Genomic DNA, 16,910 nt, shown 5'->3' with positions numbered 1-16,910 from the left:
GACTGTCAGTTCCTTAACTAGACTGTACTAAGCTGAGCTCAACTCTCTTACAGGGAGAGTTTGTCTCAGGTTGGCATTGCTTTATCTTGCTTAATGAATCATCTGGACTGGCTTCAGCTGTTCTGTCTGGTCTTGCTAGAAAAAAACCTGGGGTTTTCAGCTTGTGGTGATGAACTGTAGTGGTTCTTTATTTGAAAAGCCCAGAATGTGGAAATAAATCCCAGCTGTGATAACAGAATTGAATTCTAAAATTTGTCCCAGAGGAGGAGTTGGAAGGAGCAGGTGAAAAAGGCAGAGCTCTTCTACATTAATAGTTTTCATTTTGAGATGGACCAAGTGATTGATTCATCAGACTGAGAACAATTCTTAGGAGCTTTTCAAGCTTCTAGAGGCCACTGGCCTCAAGAAATTAGACATATAAAAGAAGACAATCTTGTAGGCCTAATTTGTTTCACATACACATTGAATGTTCTCCTGCTAGGATTTATAATGATTCAGTTTTCTTTTTTAAGACTTAAGGATTTTTTTTGGGGTTTTTTGAGTTGTGTGTGTTTATCAAAAATGCGAATGTGTATGGTGGATGAGCAACGAAATTGCAGGAAGAGTCAGGGTGGTTTAATAAATGTGTTGTCTTGGTGCAAGACTGTTAATACTGCTTGGATTAACATGTCTTTACCATTTCTGTCCTTTTACAAATATGCTGACTTGATAGTGCGTACAAGAAATAGCACTGTGAGAACTGGATTTACATATAGATTGGTATTGCAGGACCAGATGATGGTAAAGGTTAAATTTGTAGTTGTCCATCTTTTTGTGCCCTCTTTGCATATGTGAGTGGTGTATTATTGACTAATGTGGCAGTATTTTCCTGCAGTAAATTTGCTTAGCCAGCATACAAAGCGACATAAAAGAGAATTACAGCTGGCTAAATGACTTCAGCTGTGTTACTTCCTAACTTTTCAGTTACTGGGCATGGCAGGCAGAATCATAATGGAATCACAGAGTACTCTGGCTTGAAAGAGACCTCCAGAGGTCCTGCAGCTCAACACTGTGGGAGCAGTGCTAATCAGGTCAGCTTGTCCAATCCTGAACACCTCCCACAGTGGGGGTTCCACAGCCTCTCTGAAGAAAATCTTGCAATTCTCTAGGGATTTTGTCAATGGGAGCAAAGGCTTGTTTGATAAGGAAAGGCATCATACTCAATGTGCTGTACTGCCTGGTGGGCTGCTAAAAGGGACCTCCCTGCTGGGGCCCTTACCAAAAGGTGTTTGTCCTCCCCTTCTTCATGAGAATAGGAGGCCTGAAGAACTTACTACTTCAGGTTTCTTCCCAAGGATCACGTTCTAGAGAGGATGCCTTGTGGTACAGGGAAGTGTCTAAAGTGTAGCTTTCTGCCAGCCTTTCCCCCCATGCTACTCTCCTGCACCAACCTGCAGCTCAGTGCAGTCTTTTGTCTTCAGCACCTCAAAAGTTATAACCATGTGACTTTCAGACCCCTTGTGGTGTTTGAAGTGCTGCCTGGCACTGACTAGAATCTGTCCTGCTGCACTCTGTGGTTTGTAGACTTGTACACATAGTTTGGATAGTTTTAGATACTCCATTTGTTGCCATTTGCTTCTAAAAAAATTAATTTGCAAAATAAAACAGAAACGTTTGAGGAAATTGTTCTTTACTAATATCTACATTGCATTAGGTATAGGTTTTGTTAAAACTGTTTATGATGTGATACTCTCTATCTTACAGTTGTGATTTATGCCAGCCTTCAAGGTTTTTTTTTGCTTTAATTTAGGACAAGTCCGTGGGGCTTTTCTCTTAGTGCATTTTGTTTCATAGTCTCATGTTACTATTTCTTTCTGATGATAGCAGTGATGAAATATGTTTATTCCCAGTTCTTACTGAATTTATGCAATATTGCAAAGTCCTCTTGTATTTTAGGATTCAGATTAAACAGTTCTGTACTTCAGTAGCCCTCATTTCATCAAAGGTGCTCACCAGCATGTGTGGACTGGTACTGATACTTAATATTTCCCTGTGGAGTCTGTGCTTGGGAATTAGCTGCTTTTCAGCCTATTTTCAGAACTGACTACCTTAGGTTTATGAAAATAGATTTTTGCAAGAGGTATTGTCTTATGAAGAAAATATGAACATGTGGGGAAAAGGTTGTCCAATAAACATTATTTGGTGTATAACAGGATTACAGTGCTGTAGGTAACCTAAATGAGGAACTCTGTTTAACAGGATGTTTAGTTACTGATAGATTCTTTATTTTTAAACATAATCACTTTCAGAGTTAGCTTTGAGTATTTGTTTCTGAATGGTTGCACAGGCTATACTGCAATGTAAACATAGATGTTCTTTGTTTCACGCTACATGCATTTGCTCCTATTCTTTAAACAAAACCAGTCCTTTTTCTTCTGAAATCTCTTATTGTTTGGTCCTCATCACTGCTACATTATGTTCAGCCCTAAATATAGTCAGAGGTCATAGTAAAACACATCTGCAGTGTGGGAAAAGGAAGCTTTCTGAGCTTGTTCTTTAATGTTGGAAAGTCTTCTGTTCCCAGAGAGACTCCTGCAAAGCATTAACAAAAAGGCATTGGTACAGTTCTCTAAGTGGGTAGTATCTGGATAATGTGCTTGTCTGCAGATGCCTGGCAGATTGATTTTGTTGAGAAGGAAAAAGATTGCAGACCTATTTGTCACCTAAGGTAGAGGTTTTGTGATAGTTTTCTTTGCTTGCATTGTCTGTGTGTCAGCCTGTCTGTACAGTGTTCGTGTCGAGATTCATTTCTGCTTTGCTTGCTTGCTTTGCAATGAGGGTATGTCTCCTGAAGAAGGATAGGTTTTTCTTGGTTCAGTAGATGTCTCTGCTATTACATGTTGTATCCAATTAATCTTGTGTGATAGACAGATTGCCACACTTTGATCCTTGCACTTGTCCCTAGCTGAGAGATTTTCTGAACATCAAGTGTGTTTAGCGTATTCAATGAAAAACAACCCCAAGCAACAAACCATAAAATGTATACAAATTATCCATACACACAAAAAAGAGATGTTTTAATCATTGCTGGTTCTAGTTTGAAGAATTTTATTTTCTCTGGAGACCTGAAATACCAAACACTAATAAAAAATTTGGCAAGAAATTAATTTCTGGGGACTCTGTAGACATTCTTTCCTGATGTAAGCTTTTTCTACCAAATAAAATCTGGTTTGACCTATTAGTACTGAATGATGCATCCACGGTTACGTAAATGCTTTGGCCCCACACTGTCAGAACACAAACTGAGATACAGCAGTTACTTACCAGATAGGTACTGGTAAATAGCAGATACTATTCAGATAGATATGCCTGGATTATTTTTCTTGGCATACATAGCTTAGGGTAAGTAGAAAATCTGCCTATTATGCCATTTTTCCTTTGATATATGAAGGAGAAAGTAACTGTCTTGCTGATTGGTTCTCTATGTAGATGACAAAAAGAGAGTGGTATTTTTGCTTGCCACGGTGGTGTTGTGAGTAAGTTATAGTGTATTCATTTTTTCATTGTAAAATCCTTCTAATTTGATTCTCATCCTCTATTGCTTGCTTCAATATTTTGAAAGTTAACTTTAATTTTGGTTCATCGTTGTTAAGAGCTAAACTCTAATGACAGGATGCTAGAAGTGTGACTGTGGGTGTGTGATTTGGGGTTTGAGGGGGGTGGGTTGCCCCTTGAGGTGGTAGACTTTTTCTGCATTAAAGGAAACAGCTTCTATGAAATACTCTGAGTAAACTTTAAAAAATGCAGCTGAACTGAACCTGCCTATTTTGTTACCTTTAAGAAACCTTTTTCGGGATGAAATGAAGGTGTGCACAGGTAATAAGTTTTGCTCTCTAAATTCTCTGTTTGAGATCTGCTTTGCTTCTGGGCTCATTATGTGGCTTTGAAAACATCAAACCTGAACACTGAACAGCCTTAAGTCTCTTTGAAAGTCACTGTAACTTTGGAATCCAGGTGCCAGCATTACAGTGGGCATATGGGATGTTGGTGTGTTTGAGAACTTATCTTTGATCTACTCATTCTTTGCAGTGATCAGTCACAGATGCCAGCAGAAGCAAAGCATAAATGAGACTACAGTAAGATGGAGGGAGGCCAGGTCTCAAGCAATGACCTGACTTCACCACCACTTTTCCAGCTCCATTTTTCACCTTCCTCTGCTTACATTGTGTGGTGGTAAACATTGAGAATAGTATTTTCATTTTTTTAATTTGAACTGTTCTTGAAGAGTAGAAAATTTTATATAAAGAGATCAGGAGTTTGTTGGATATTAAAAAGGTTTGCTACCTTATAGTTAAGATTAGGCTTTGATAATCTGTAAATGACAATGCATTTGGAAGTTAGAGAAAAAGTGAGTGGAGAAGGATGATTTCAGGAATCAGTCTTCACAGTACGTAGTAAATGTGTTTCAGACTTTGTTTTGTTTGAAGATTTAGATTTAGTTTCTATTAAATTCAGTTTTCTATATGGGAATGATTCCCCCTTTCAAAACCTATAGTGGGTTTGTGGGGTAAGATTTTCATAGTGGAAGGGCCAAAGGGGTGGTTTCTGTGAGAAGCTGCTGGAAGCTTCCTTTGTGCATTCTTTCCAATGCCCACTGGCTCCAGGATGGACCTGCTGCTGGCTGAGGCTGAGCCCATCAGTGATGGCTGTAGTGCCTCTGGGATAACTGACTTTGAAAGGGAGAAAGAAGGGAACCCTGCAGAGCAGCAGCAGAGAGAGGAGTGAGGATGTGAGAGAAGCAGCTGCAGACACCATGATCAGTGAAGAAGGAGGGGAAGGACATGAAATGGTCCAGCTGCCAGAGCAAACATTCTTCTGCAGCCCATGGTGCAGACCATGGTGGGTCAGGCTCTCCCTCTGCAGCCCATGGAGGACCACAGCGAAGCAGATACCTACCCACAGCTCCTGGAGGACCCTGTGCTGGCTGGGGCAGGGACCCTGTGAAAGCTTATGCTGGAGTAGATTCCTTGTAGGATGTGGATTTATGGATCTGTTCAGGGAGAAGCCAAATCCTACCAGAGCAGTTTTCTGGTAGGATTTGTGGCCTTGTGGGGGACCCAGGCTCTAACAGGCTGTGCCTGAAGGACTGTACCCTGTGGGAGGGACCCATGGAAGTGCAGTTTGTGAAGAACTGCAGCCCATGGGAAGGACTCACGATGGTGAAGTTTGTGGCTGACTGTCCCTTTTGGGAGGGAGTCTGTGCTGGAGCAAGGGAAGAGTCTGGATCACAGTTCCCCTCAGGCGAGGTGTGAAGTACTGGCTGCAACTCCCATTCCCTGTCCCCCTGCACCACTGTGGGGAAGTTGGCAGGAAGTAGTAAAGTTAAAACTAGGAAGAAGTGGTGGGAGGATGGTGTTCAAGATTTGTTTTTATTTTCTCATTACCCTACTCTTACTTGATTGGTAATAAATTGAACTAATTTCCCCAAGTCAAGTCTGTGTTAGCCATGAGGTAATGGGTGAATGATTTCTTCCTGTCCTTAACTCAATCCATGAACCTTCCATTATATTTTTTTCTCTCCTGCTCAGCTGAGAAAGGGAGTTAAAGAGTGCTTTTGGTGGGCATCTGGCTCCTAGCCAGGGACAGCCCACGACAACTGGTAGCATGACAATATGCTAGTCTGTATATAAAATACTTTAATAAGTTCAACTTACTGCACAAGCTACATTTGATCACTGCTAATGAGGGATGGGTACAGCAAGCTTGCATGTTTTTCTGCCAGGTGCATGCTACAGTAAGTGCAATTAAATGTGTGGTGCCCAGTGGAAGAAGACAAGTGGCACATGCAAGTTAGTGCAGTTATGTCACTTCTGATCCAGTGACAAGCTTTGCAAGAAGCTAACAGCTCATTATATGCTGCTACTTTGGGGTGTTCTTACTGTATGTGCTTTACAAAAAGAATTCTAACTTTAGTATTGAAACTGGTGAAAATCTTACGGGGCCCATTTCTCGCATTAATGTAAATGTGCTAAAGCTCCCTGACCTTATGGAGATATATTTAATCTTACACCCACAGAAAACCTGCTTGCAAGCTCTCGAGTTACACAAATGGAAGTGTAAATGATGCTTGCAAACCTATGCTGTTATTGAAGGCATAGGTTGCCTTCCCCCCAAAATGAGGCCTTTGACTTTTATATGCACTAATAGGGACCAAAGATAATTAGAGGACTAGGTGGAAAATCCGACAATCCTTGTCTAGTTTGAGAATGTTAATTCTGTTTAATATTTCTTCTAACTTAGTCTTTCTCTTGATGCAGACATGTTTTGTAAATAGGGTTTTTTTTTTACAATCTTTTGCATTTTTTTGAACATAGAAGGACTTAAAGAATACTTCCCTTGGAATATTACAAAATGGTATGTTTTTATCTGGATGTTTTAAATTCCTAAGGTTCATCCTCTTGCTCCTGACTACAGTCCTTTTTATAGTACATAAAAATGTTTTCATGCCTGAATGAAGATTCTTAGAGTGCTTTTTTGTAATTATATGAAGAATATGAGGTCCTCAGTGTGTCCCTGATATCTCAGGATATACACATAAGTCTCTGCTTGCTATCGTGGTGGAGATAAGGCTGAGTTACTCTATGCCTTCTTTACCTTGGCCTTTACTGGTAGCAGACTTTGATGTCAGAAGGAAGGTCTGGAGGTAGACTGACCCTTGGTGGAGGGGGAACGGGTTAGGCAGCACTTAAGCTGCACCTATAGAGCTCCAGGGTCTCTAACAGGTTATGGAATTTGGGAGAGGTTTGTGTAGACTAGAGGGAAGTGAATGTCATTAATTTTTTTTTCTTTAAAAAGGACAAGAATGAACTCTCAGTGTTCTGGTAACATGTGGGGACCTGCAGGTTTGGCAACCTTTCCTCAGACCCTGAGAAGGTGGTGGAACAACTAACCCTGGATGGTATCTCCAAACACACAAAGGACAAGAAGGCAATTAGAAGTAGTCTTAATGGACTTAAAAAGGGAAAATTGTGCTTAACCAGCATGATACCCCTCACAATGGTAGTGACTAGCTTATGGGGAGATGTGGATGTTGTTTGCTTTAATGTTGGTAAGGTTTTTGACCCTGTCTTCCCTAACATCCTCACAGAACAACTCAGCCCAGAGGGTTGTAATCAGTGGTACAAGGTCCAATTGGAGGCCAGTCACTAGTGGTGTCCTCAGGGGTCCATACTGGGACCAGCACTGTTCTACATCTTCATTAATGACCTGGATGATGATGCAGAGTGCACTCCTGAGAAGTTTGTCGGTGATGAAAAACCTGGGAGGAGTGGCTGATGAGCCGGGGGTTGTGTGCTGCCATAGAGGGAGATATCTTGGCAGTCTGGACACAGAGGAGTCTCTTAAAGATAAGCTCAGGGAAGTGCCAGGTCTTGTATCTGGAGATATTTGAGAGTAAACTCTTACACTACTACAGGCTGGAGGCCATCTGATTGGAAATCAGTTCTGCAGAGATCTTGGGGGACAACAAGCTGACCATGAACCAACAAAATGTTGTTGTGGCCAGCAGCTTCCTTGGCTGCATTAGGAAGAGAGTTGCCAGCAGGTCGAGATCCTTCCCCTCTGCTTGGCAGAGATGAGGCCACATCTGCAGTGTTGTGTGCAGTTCTGGGCTCCCCAGGGCAAGAGGGGTATGGACTTACTGGGGTAAGTCCAGCACAGCCCCAAAGACGAGGAAGGATCTGGAGCATCGTTCCCCTGAGGAGGGTCTGAGGGAGCTGAGACTGTCCAGCCTGGAGAAGAGAAGGCTCAAGCATTTCTTATCAATGTACATAAATACCTCATGGGAGTGAAGAACAGGGAGACAGATTTTTCTCAATAGTGCCCAGTGACAAAGCAAGAGGCAGTGGGCACTTGGAAGTGAATCTGAACACCAGAAAATGCACTTCTGCTGTGGAGAGCATTGAGCACTGCCATGGGTTGCCCAGAGAAGTTGTGGAGTCTCCATCCTTGGAGATAATCAAAACTTAGCGGGGCAACTGGTTCTACATGCACCTGCTTGAGCAGGGCGAGGGACAAGAAGAAACCAAGAAGTCTGTTCTAACCTAAATGAGACTCTGATTCTGTGTGTTCCTTTCTTCCCCTCAAAAAACTAACCAAGATGAGACGCCGGTCATTCTTGAATGTATTGTTGCATTGTATGGTTTGTGAGGTATGTTGGAAAATGAAGCTCTGAGCTGTATATCTGTATTAATTACCTAATGGTTAATTTCCAGCACAGCAGTTAATTAACTTGTGGAAGAAGCTGTAGAAGGACAGAGGCACATTTGCCCTTTCACTGAAGTATAGCTTTTGACTCTGTGATTCAGTGCCAGGCTTGTCTGTATGTTTTTCCTAAAAGCATTTTTTTCAAGTGCAGAATGTTTCCTTCAGAAACAATTTCTTACCCTTACAGGTTTCATCTGTTAAAAAAGAATCAGCATGTTTTCTGATGGAGACTGCTGACTAGAACATCCATTTTGTGTCCCCGCAGATGACCTCTCTAAATTAATCGATCTCGGTTCTAATGAGGTGACCTGTTTAAAATAGCTCTCTGCCGGTGTGTATTTCCATGTCTTTGGCATTTAAACTTTGGATTGCATCTCTTCCTGGGATTTTTAGAAATTATCTTTTATTTCCTCTTCTGATTTTTCTGAAAAATGCTCGTGCTTCAGCCCAGTATTTGAAACAGATTTTGATTTACATGATTTTACATATAAGCCCCTTTTTTGTGGTTGTTTGTAACTGGTTCAGTATTGGATTTCTCAGGGTCAGCACCTAAGCCAGGCTGTGCTGTTCATTCCCCAGCTGGACAGTGCACAGCTCAATAGCTTTTACATTATGCTCTGACCACACAGGGGTGGAGCAGATCGCTGCTTTCCCAGGTCAGTCGTGCAGTTACGTTTTACAGGACGAGATAAAAAAAAAAAGTCTGTGTCTGATAATTCAGAAAATCTGCCGTTAAAGGATAATCAGTCCACATAATCCTTTGCATTCTGCTGAATGCTTACGCATTGGATACCACTAAACTGCATGCTATATTTATGGATAGAAAAAGAATTAAAGAATGTTTGAACTTTTATGACACTTTTAAGATGCACTAGCTTTGTATTTTGTGACTGCATGTGTCCACTCACATAGTGTGGTTGTTACATGCTTACGTTTAAGAAAATGTGTTAAAGAAATATGTGTTAGTTAAAGTTAGTTTATGTGCTCCTAAAAACCTATTTAATAGTTACGTAGAACAGCTACGAGGAGAGAGGGAAATATAGAAAGGATATTGCTTTCTGAAGATGACTGCTCTTCAGTTCCTGTAGCATAAATTGTAAACTGCTTCCTTAAATTATTTTCCTTGGAAAGTGAGAAAAGAGCAGTTGTCTGCATGTCATTCACTGAAGGTCACTAGTGTGTTGATGACTGTAATAGCAGAGTTGTGGTTTTTTTGGTGACCTTGCACAAGTCCTTAGAATAGGGATAGCTAAGGTAATTAAGATTTTAGTCTTTACAGTGTGCTCATTAAACACGATTGATCTTAATGTTACATTGTGCTTATCCTCCCTGATGAGCAGAAAGGCTTTAATTTACAACAATGTAAATGCTACTTTAGTGAGCACCCCAAGTGTCCATAGGGTGGCTTGCTCTGACCGTGGATGATTTGCAGGGTAGCAGAGAGGGGTAATTTCACAGAATATTCTGAGTTGCTTGCTATATTTTTACTAACAGTTAGGAGGCAAGGAAAACCTAACACCTATTTCGTCAAGACAGAAGGAAAGAAGGATTTTCTGGGTCTGGGTAAATGTGCAATCTTTGGGAGGAAAAGAAAATTTTTAGTATGTAATTTAGTCTGCAGACTGGCAATGGGTAAATTGTTTGCTTTCTGGTGCTGTTAGCAACTTAAGGCTACACAGCTGTTACATGTTCATGTAAGAGGACATTACCTGCTAGCACGTTCTCTTTCTGTCCTCTTTCTGTTTCCCGCTTGTGCACACTCACACAAATTTGTGCCCCTTCCCCTCCCTCCTGGAGAACTGCCGATCAGGATATCCTCTGGGAACAGCAGCACCATTTCCCAGTTGGAGCTGTGTGCATTTAAGCTCACTGATCTCAATGCCATGTGACTTGAAACGCAAGGAGCAGATTGCCATCCGGTGCACACTCTCCAACCCCTCAGATAGCAAAAAAAAAAAAAAAGAAAAAAAAAGAAAAGAAAGAGAAAAAAAAAGAGGGGGTGGGAGTGAGGAGGGGAGGTTCCCTTGCTTTTTTTGTAGCGCTGTTAATTCCTGCTGGAGCTTGTTTGCCGCAAGCTCGGTTCATGGCAGTAACAGAAGCAGCAGAGCCTATTCGGTAGCTCAGTGCTCTCAATGAGGTCAAGCTGGATCAAAGGGAAGCCTCCTGTGGAAGCATCTCCTGTAAGTTCTGATACTGCTTTTTCCCTGCTACCTCCAAATAAATCATAGCCTGTACGACTCTGCCAGGCTTCAGTGCTTTATCCCTCCCCGACTGATAATTTTGTGTGAGGTTGTCAGATTTTATGTTAATTGAACTTGTCAGTGAGGCATCGGTTGGGTAATAATGCTGTGCATTTTGGGAGAAAAGGGCTTATCTTCTCTCCTTTTATTTTCCAAGGGAGTGGGAAGAAGAAAGTGTGGTTTTGTCCTTTTGGAAAGCTCCAAGCTGTTGAGGTTACAGCTCACCAGATTCTGTTTTATGTAATCCACATATTCTACTTTCTAAATGAAGCGACTGTAAAGTGTCTTGCAGATGTCATTGGGCTTCACCAAAGAGCTGTTATTTTAGGAATAGCTACCTAAACATTTAAGTAATTAAAAAAAATAGAGAAAGTACTTTATTAAAATCTTGAAAACCTTCATAGTAACTTAATTTCAAAGAAACTCCCCTTACACAAGCTGCAGTTCACCTGAGGGGTCTCTAATGTGATCATTCAGAAATATTCCTTTGAAACCTAATTCTGGATATTAGCTGGTTTTAGCGAAACTTTTCAGTTGCGTAGGCTTACACACTGAGATGAAAAATTTCTTGTTTTATGTAATGAGCTAGCTGTTCCTGCAGAAATGCAATTTAGCATGAAAGAATGCTAACTTTTACAGGAAGTGTTGTCTCATTTACAGCATGGAATCTTTGGGCAGTAATGACATGCTGGGCTGTAATTTTTCATCTACATAACCCAGTTTTTTTTCCCCCCTTGAAGTACAAAAAGCTTACTTGAATACATATCTGGAAGGCTTGCAGAGTGGTTTCAATGGCTTGAACAAAGTAACTACCACCTGTTTGGATTATTGTTAGTTATACATTGTAAACCCTGAGGAAAAATAAAATATCACAAGTCATTATCCCTTTTGCTGTAAAGTTCCTCTTGGAGGGACTGGCATGGTGCCTGTCTATTGATATTCAGCTTGTATTTTTGGAAACTCAGCAGCACGGGCGTTGTGCTGTGAGGTGATGAAGTGTTGCAATAGTTATAAAGAGTTATGGCACTGCTCCACTTCCCAACATCTAATGTATTTGGGGTTTTTTTCAGAGGTGTGTTCTTTAATTATAGTTGTTTTTTTATCTTCTTTAGTTAATATCTTGACTTTCCTAAATATCTGACTTTGAAATTGGAAAGAGAAAGGAAAAAAACGTGTGAAATCGGGTCATGCAGCATCTATGTATGGCATGAATATTTGCTGGGGAGATTTATGAAACAAACTTGAAGACTCATTTTCAACTGCACGTTTCTATTTACTGAAAAGATGAATTGTTACTTTAATATGCTGTGAGTTTTTTCTGACATAACTGCAGTATAAATATGAGAAGAGAATGTGTAAATTAGCATCTTGTACTTAGTACTCTCATTCTGAGGAAAGGATCAAAATGCTTTATGAACCCATCACTGGATTTTTTATTTAATTTGATTTTGTATCTTTTCTTGGCTTTGAGAGAGGCCATCTTCAGTTCCATCAACACAGCTCCATTTTTAAACATATATAGTGGGGGGAAAATACCCATTCTCAATTTTTTTGTCCAGATGGTGACGCTTCTTTTCATTTCAGCATTCAGCTTCTGAGTTGATCCTAGTTGAAGATGAAATGACAGATACTGAAGATAATGAAGAGGAGGATTTAGGAGTCATGGATGATCAACGCAGTGTAATTCTCCATCTCATCTCTCAGCTCAAACTTGGCATGGACCTTACCAGGGTATGAACACTTTCTATCTTTTTTATTTGTTCACTCTTGTTTTTTCTTCTCATCCTTCTGTGTGTTTGTGTGCACAGCCGGTTCTTATGAGTGTGTTTAGCCCCTGTGGACAGCAAAGTTTTCCTCTTTATAAAAGTGTGGTCCCAGAGAGCTGTGGAGTGCTCTCTCTTGCTAGGCAGGCTTTCACATGAAGTGACCACATCAGATATTTTGGAGATGGAGGGGGAGGGAAATAAAAAAATTCTCCAAAACTCTTACTTATTTTTTGCAAGTCTTTCAGAGTAACCATATGTTGTGTATGGAACCCCCAAGTATGTCAGGGTGCACTGGGGGCTGGAGGAACAATAATGGCAATTGTATGGATGAAGGATATACATGTTCACATAACTGCTTTGTGGATTGGATTCCATTTAATTGCAAGTCAGCTTCAAAAAAACCCCATGATGGTAAAGAAATTACAGTCTTCAGCGTATCAGTTCTTGTCAGTGTTGAGCAGCTGACCAGTTTAACCTTCTGTGCATTCTCCTGGTCCTAGAACCAGTGTTGTCATAAGCTTATCCATACTGATACAAGCAAAGAAATCACAGTGTCTAAGAAATTTTCCCTTAACTCCTTGAAGTTTTGGAAATGAGGTGGATGTTAAGAAAGCAAGGAGTGCTTCTTTTTGAATAGTATGGTATTCCAGCAAAACCTTCTCATGGGGCTTAACAAATAATCAAGGAGATTTTTGTAAACATATGCAATATCCTTTCCTTGCACAAGGGTTTTCTACTTAAAAAATCCTGCAAATAAAACTCCTGTTGTCCACTTTTCACAAATAAGAGCTCATTCTGACACTCTCCACAAGTAATACAAAGTTTGGAAGGACCAGAGAATTTCTCTGGCGCATGCAGTAGTTTTGGAGGAAATTATTCTCATGGGCGTTTTGATATTCTGAAGAGTTCATCTGCTTTTATTTTCTTAACATGTTAATCCAAAACTATAAATTTTTTACAAAAGAAAATTTTCTCAATATAGTTTTTCCTGCTTCCTCTGGAACAATTGTCAGTGTTTTAGAATAATTACAATATTAAGACTGAGCAATCCTGTGTTCTGTTGGTAGTAGCTGCACAGAAATGAATGTCTTATTCTAAATAAAACAAAAGTTTCATAATTTCATTTTGAATAATTTATACCTGTCACTTTTTAGTATGTCTGGGGTTATATACAGTTTATTTTTGGTTTTGTTTTCTTACATTCTCACTTTTTCTTAGCTCTTCCTCTTTTCTGTGTTGGTTTTCTGAGGCTGTCTTGAGTCTATAATGTTCAAATGAGGCTAAGATTTCTTATCTGTGATCCTTGCATCTTCAAAACATTTTGTCTTTGGCCAAAGACAAGATTTTTCTTTCCTGATTTTCACCATCATTTTTTTGTCATGGCAGAGTAGGCAATACCCAAAGACATACAGTTAATGTAAGTAAGAGAAATTCCTGTAAATAAGAGAAGAGTAGACACTTACAAGAAAAATATGAAGGCAAATAAATACATATATGATAACCTGTTCCTTACGTAGTGTTCTTAGAGCACAGTTTTTAAAGATAGTGATAAATGTTCAAAGAGAAGAGGAACAGGCATATGGCAGAGTTAGATGTGTTTGTAGTCTGTGTGATGCATGAATACACATATGATAAGTATTAATGAGACATGCCACATGTGCACATCACTTTTCTGCCCATTTTGAGGATTAAAAAAAAATACAGGACAGCTGGCTGCTTTTTTTATCAACTTTGCTTACTGACATGAGGCCCTTAGGGCCACTGACATGTGACAGTGAAGCTGGGTTTGTTGGCTGCACTTATTCCCATTTGTCATTATTCTTCTGAAAGTCAGATTTCAGAGCACTTTGATGCTCATCACCTTCTGCTGGAAGTGGTTGTGGCACAGTAGTTGCTAATACCAGAGGATGTTTTTACATGTTTCCATTTTCCTGCGCCTTCTTCCCTAGGGCTGTGTCTTTGGTTCATTCTGAGAGCTGTGGGCTGCTGCATGATACTCACATGTACAAACAGCTTTTTCTGAGCCCTTGGTGGTTTTGGGTTCTGGATGCATGAGCATTATCTTCGCATTCCATATCACAGGAAACAGCATCTTATCCTTATGTTGGCCATGCCCTTGCCTGTGCTGACAGCAGTTTCCCACGGTGAAGACAGCTACATTTAATGTTGTGGAGGTGCTTCACTTCTGGAATCACTTCTGGAATGTGTCATACTGCTTTGCCTTTTAGTGAGGAGTTAAGGAGTAAAAACTGCTGTGAAGGAGAACACCTGCAGTGAAATATCAGATCTGTGTGGGGATTTGCTAGAACGGGCTGAACTTCACAGTGGCCAAATAGGCTTGAACAGCTGCTGGAGAGTTGGGTGGGGAGCAGTCCACAGCAGCAGAATGTGGTACACAACTGGTGCTTCAGACTGGGATATGACTTTCAGCCTCGTTTAAAACTAAAATTGCTGGGAAAAAAAAAAAAAAAGTTTCTGAATTGTTTGTTCTTCAGACTTTAAAAAAATGAAAAATAGTGCCAAAACCCACTGACAGGCTCTGTTGGCAAATGGCATCTAATGGATTGCAGTAAATGCTAACAACTTGTACAGATGGGTGATCACTCCCCTGCATTCCCTTACCTTCCTTTACACAATTAATATGTGCTAAAAATAAAAGGTTGCCATTCTTTGTAAAGGAGCTGCCAGTAATTCTGCAGAATGTCAACCTGTTGTAAATTAACGTTGTGGTGTGTTCACAATGTCATAAGTTTTTACTTTGCTTGCCAATATTCTTTTACCTTGCAACTTTAAAATGTAAGTGGCATGAAAATAGCTTGTCTTATTCCCACAATGGCACAGATGACACTGAAAAGAAACCTTTTGCACCTCTAAGAGAAGGATATCTCAGCATGAAGTACCTTGGCTGGATATCTGAAAAAATTAGGGAATGATGCTGACACCCCTGTTTTTCCTCACAGTAAATAATAGTGGGGATAAACATCTCTATTCTTAAGATGTTTTGCTCATTTTTCTCAGTTGCATTCAGATCTAATTAAGTGAATTCAAACCTAGGAGGTTATAATCAAGTTTTCAACCAGTATTCTCTTTTTAACCTCAATGAAAATAGAAGAATGCCTCTTAAACTGCTTTCTTTTCATCTGAAGCCTGAGAGAGAGAGTAAGAATAGATTGTTCTAACATTTTAGAATGCAGTGAGGTGATTTTTTTTGCTTCAGACTTCATCAACTTGGTATTTATTGTAGAGTGTTTCTTTTGTCTAAGTGGTTGTCATGCTGGCATTTTCTCAGAGGAAAAAATTAGTCAGTTTTGACTTCTTATGCAATTAAAAAAAATCATAGTCCTGTCCAAAGCCAGTATAAAGAACATAGGTCCTAAGTGTATTTTTCTGGACACTTCATTCTGTCTGGCTGCAGAAGAGTTGAAAACCTCATTCCTTTAAAAGCTGGAGTGCTAGCACAAGTGCACAATAGCCCAGTGCTGGCAAGAAGAATGCTGTACACTTGCAAATTTGTTTATTTCTATTTTTCTTATTTCTGCAGAAATCAAGATAGGGCCAATTAAAAAAATTGATTGGTGTGATTTTTTTTTTTCTGCTACACTAGTGTGTGGTGGTGTTGCATATTGAAACTTTGAGGCTATGAGATTATTTTATAAAAGGCAATGTTTTGTAGGCATATTTTGTAATACTGCAGTTGTGTAAGCTTTAAAAGTCAAATATTTTTATTTCATAGTTCTGCCTCCTTGTGTGGAAACAATTCAGTTATTCAGTGGATTCTTTCCTGCCACAATTAAGGATGTAATTTCCAGCTTAGTTGGGCTTTTAAAGTGAGATCATTTAAGCTGGACTTCAAGCCTTATTGAGATTTTAAATTGATTTTTGAAACTCAATGGTTAGAGTCCAGTGATTCATCACATCTCATCTGGTGGCAGTGCTGGTGTAGCTGTGTTAAGCAAAGCACACATCTAGGACTTAAGGGAGGAGGTACCAAGACTCTATGACCATGACAATGAGATGAAACCACAGCAGTCTTAGTGTTGTACCATAAAATCTGCATCATCTGAAGGATGGCCTGCAGTTTTCGTCTCCTCTGTTTGTGCTAATAAAGGTCACTGTCTTTAGAGAGAGGCTCTTGGACACAGTGATATGCAGAGTGCTGTTTATTCAAATGAGTTTGCCCTTTCAAGTCTCTGCAGTGAACTCACAAAGGCACTACTAGTATTTCTAGACAGAAGTTACTGGAGATTTTTTGTATGTTTGGCTGTCACTTTCCCCTCTGGTAACCTGATCTTGTAGTGTATAATTTATATTAAAATGAGATCCTGAATTGAGGATCTCAACTGCTGAATTGCATTTTCTTAAAGATTATATTGGATAATGAATATCTGGTCAGAATAAGGATGCTGCAAATAAGATGGAATTGTTTAAAGAGCTAAAAATAATAATAATAAAAAAACCCAAACAAACTCTACTGGCTTTCTGCTTTGCCTTCAAAGTTTTGGATTTCACTTTTGAAAAGCAATCTCCTCAGCCTGCCACTGTCACACCACCAGGACTGTAGGCTGTCTTTAACACTCAGTCTGCCACACAGAGTGTAAAATTAAGGTCCTCCATCATTCAGGACCTCAATAGGTTGGTAGCAGAAATCATGTGGAGTCCT

At 39.9% G+C, this 16,910-nt stretch overlaps 1 protein-coding gene across 2 annotated transcripts in view; it reads left to right on the top strand.

Moving 5' to 3' along the window:
- The window catches only part of OSBPL10 (oxysterol binding protein like 10), a 113,451-nt gene that overhangs the window by 78,448 nt on the left and 18,093 nt on the right, over positions 1-16,910 (top strand). For both annotated transcript variants that reach the window (XM_038129348.1, XM_038129349.1), the window contains exon 7: positions 12,069-12,215. In XM_038129348.1, coding sequence (XP_037985276.1) covers positions 12,069-12,215 — 147 coding nt within the window. The remainder of the gene's footprint in view (positions 1-12,068; positions 12,216-16,910) is intronic.

Source organism: Motacilla alba, chromosome 2 (assembly GCF_015832195.1).
Source record: "Motacilla alba alba isolate MOTALB_02 chromosome 2, Motacilla_alba_V1.0_pri, whole genome shotgun sequence".
Taxonomy (NCBI): domain Eukaryota; kingdom Metazoa; phylum Chordata; class Aves; order Passeriformes; family Motacillidae; genus Motacilla; species Motacilla alba.
This window is presented reverse-complemented; position numbering and strand designations above follow the sequence as displayed.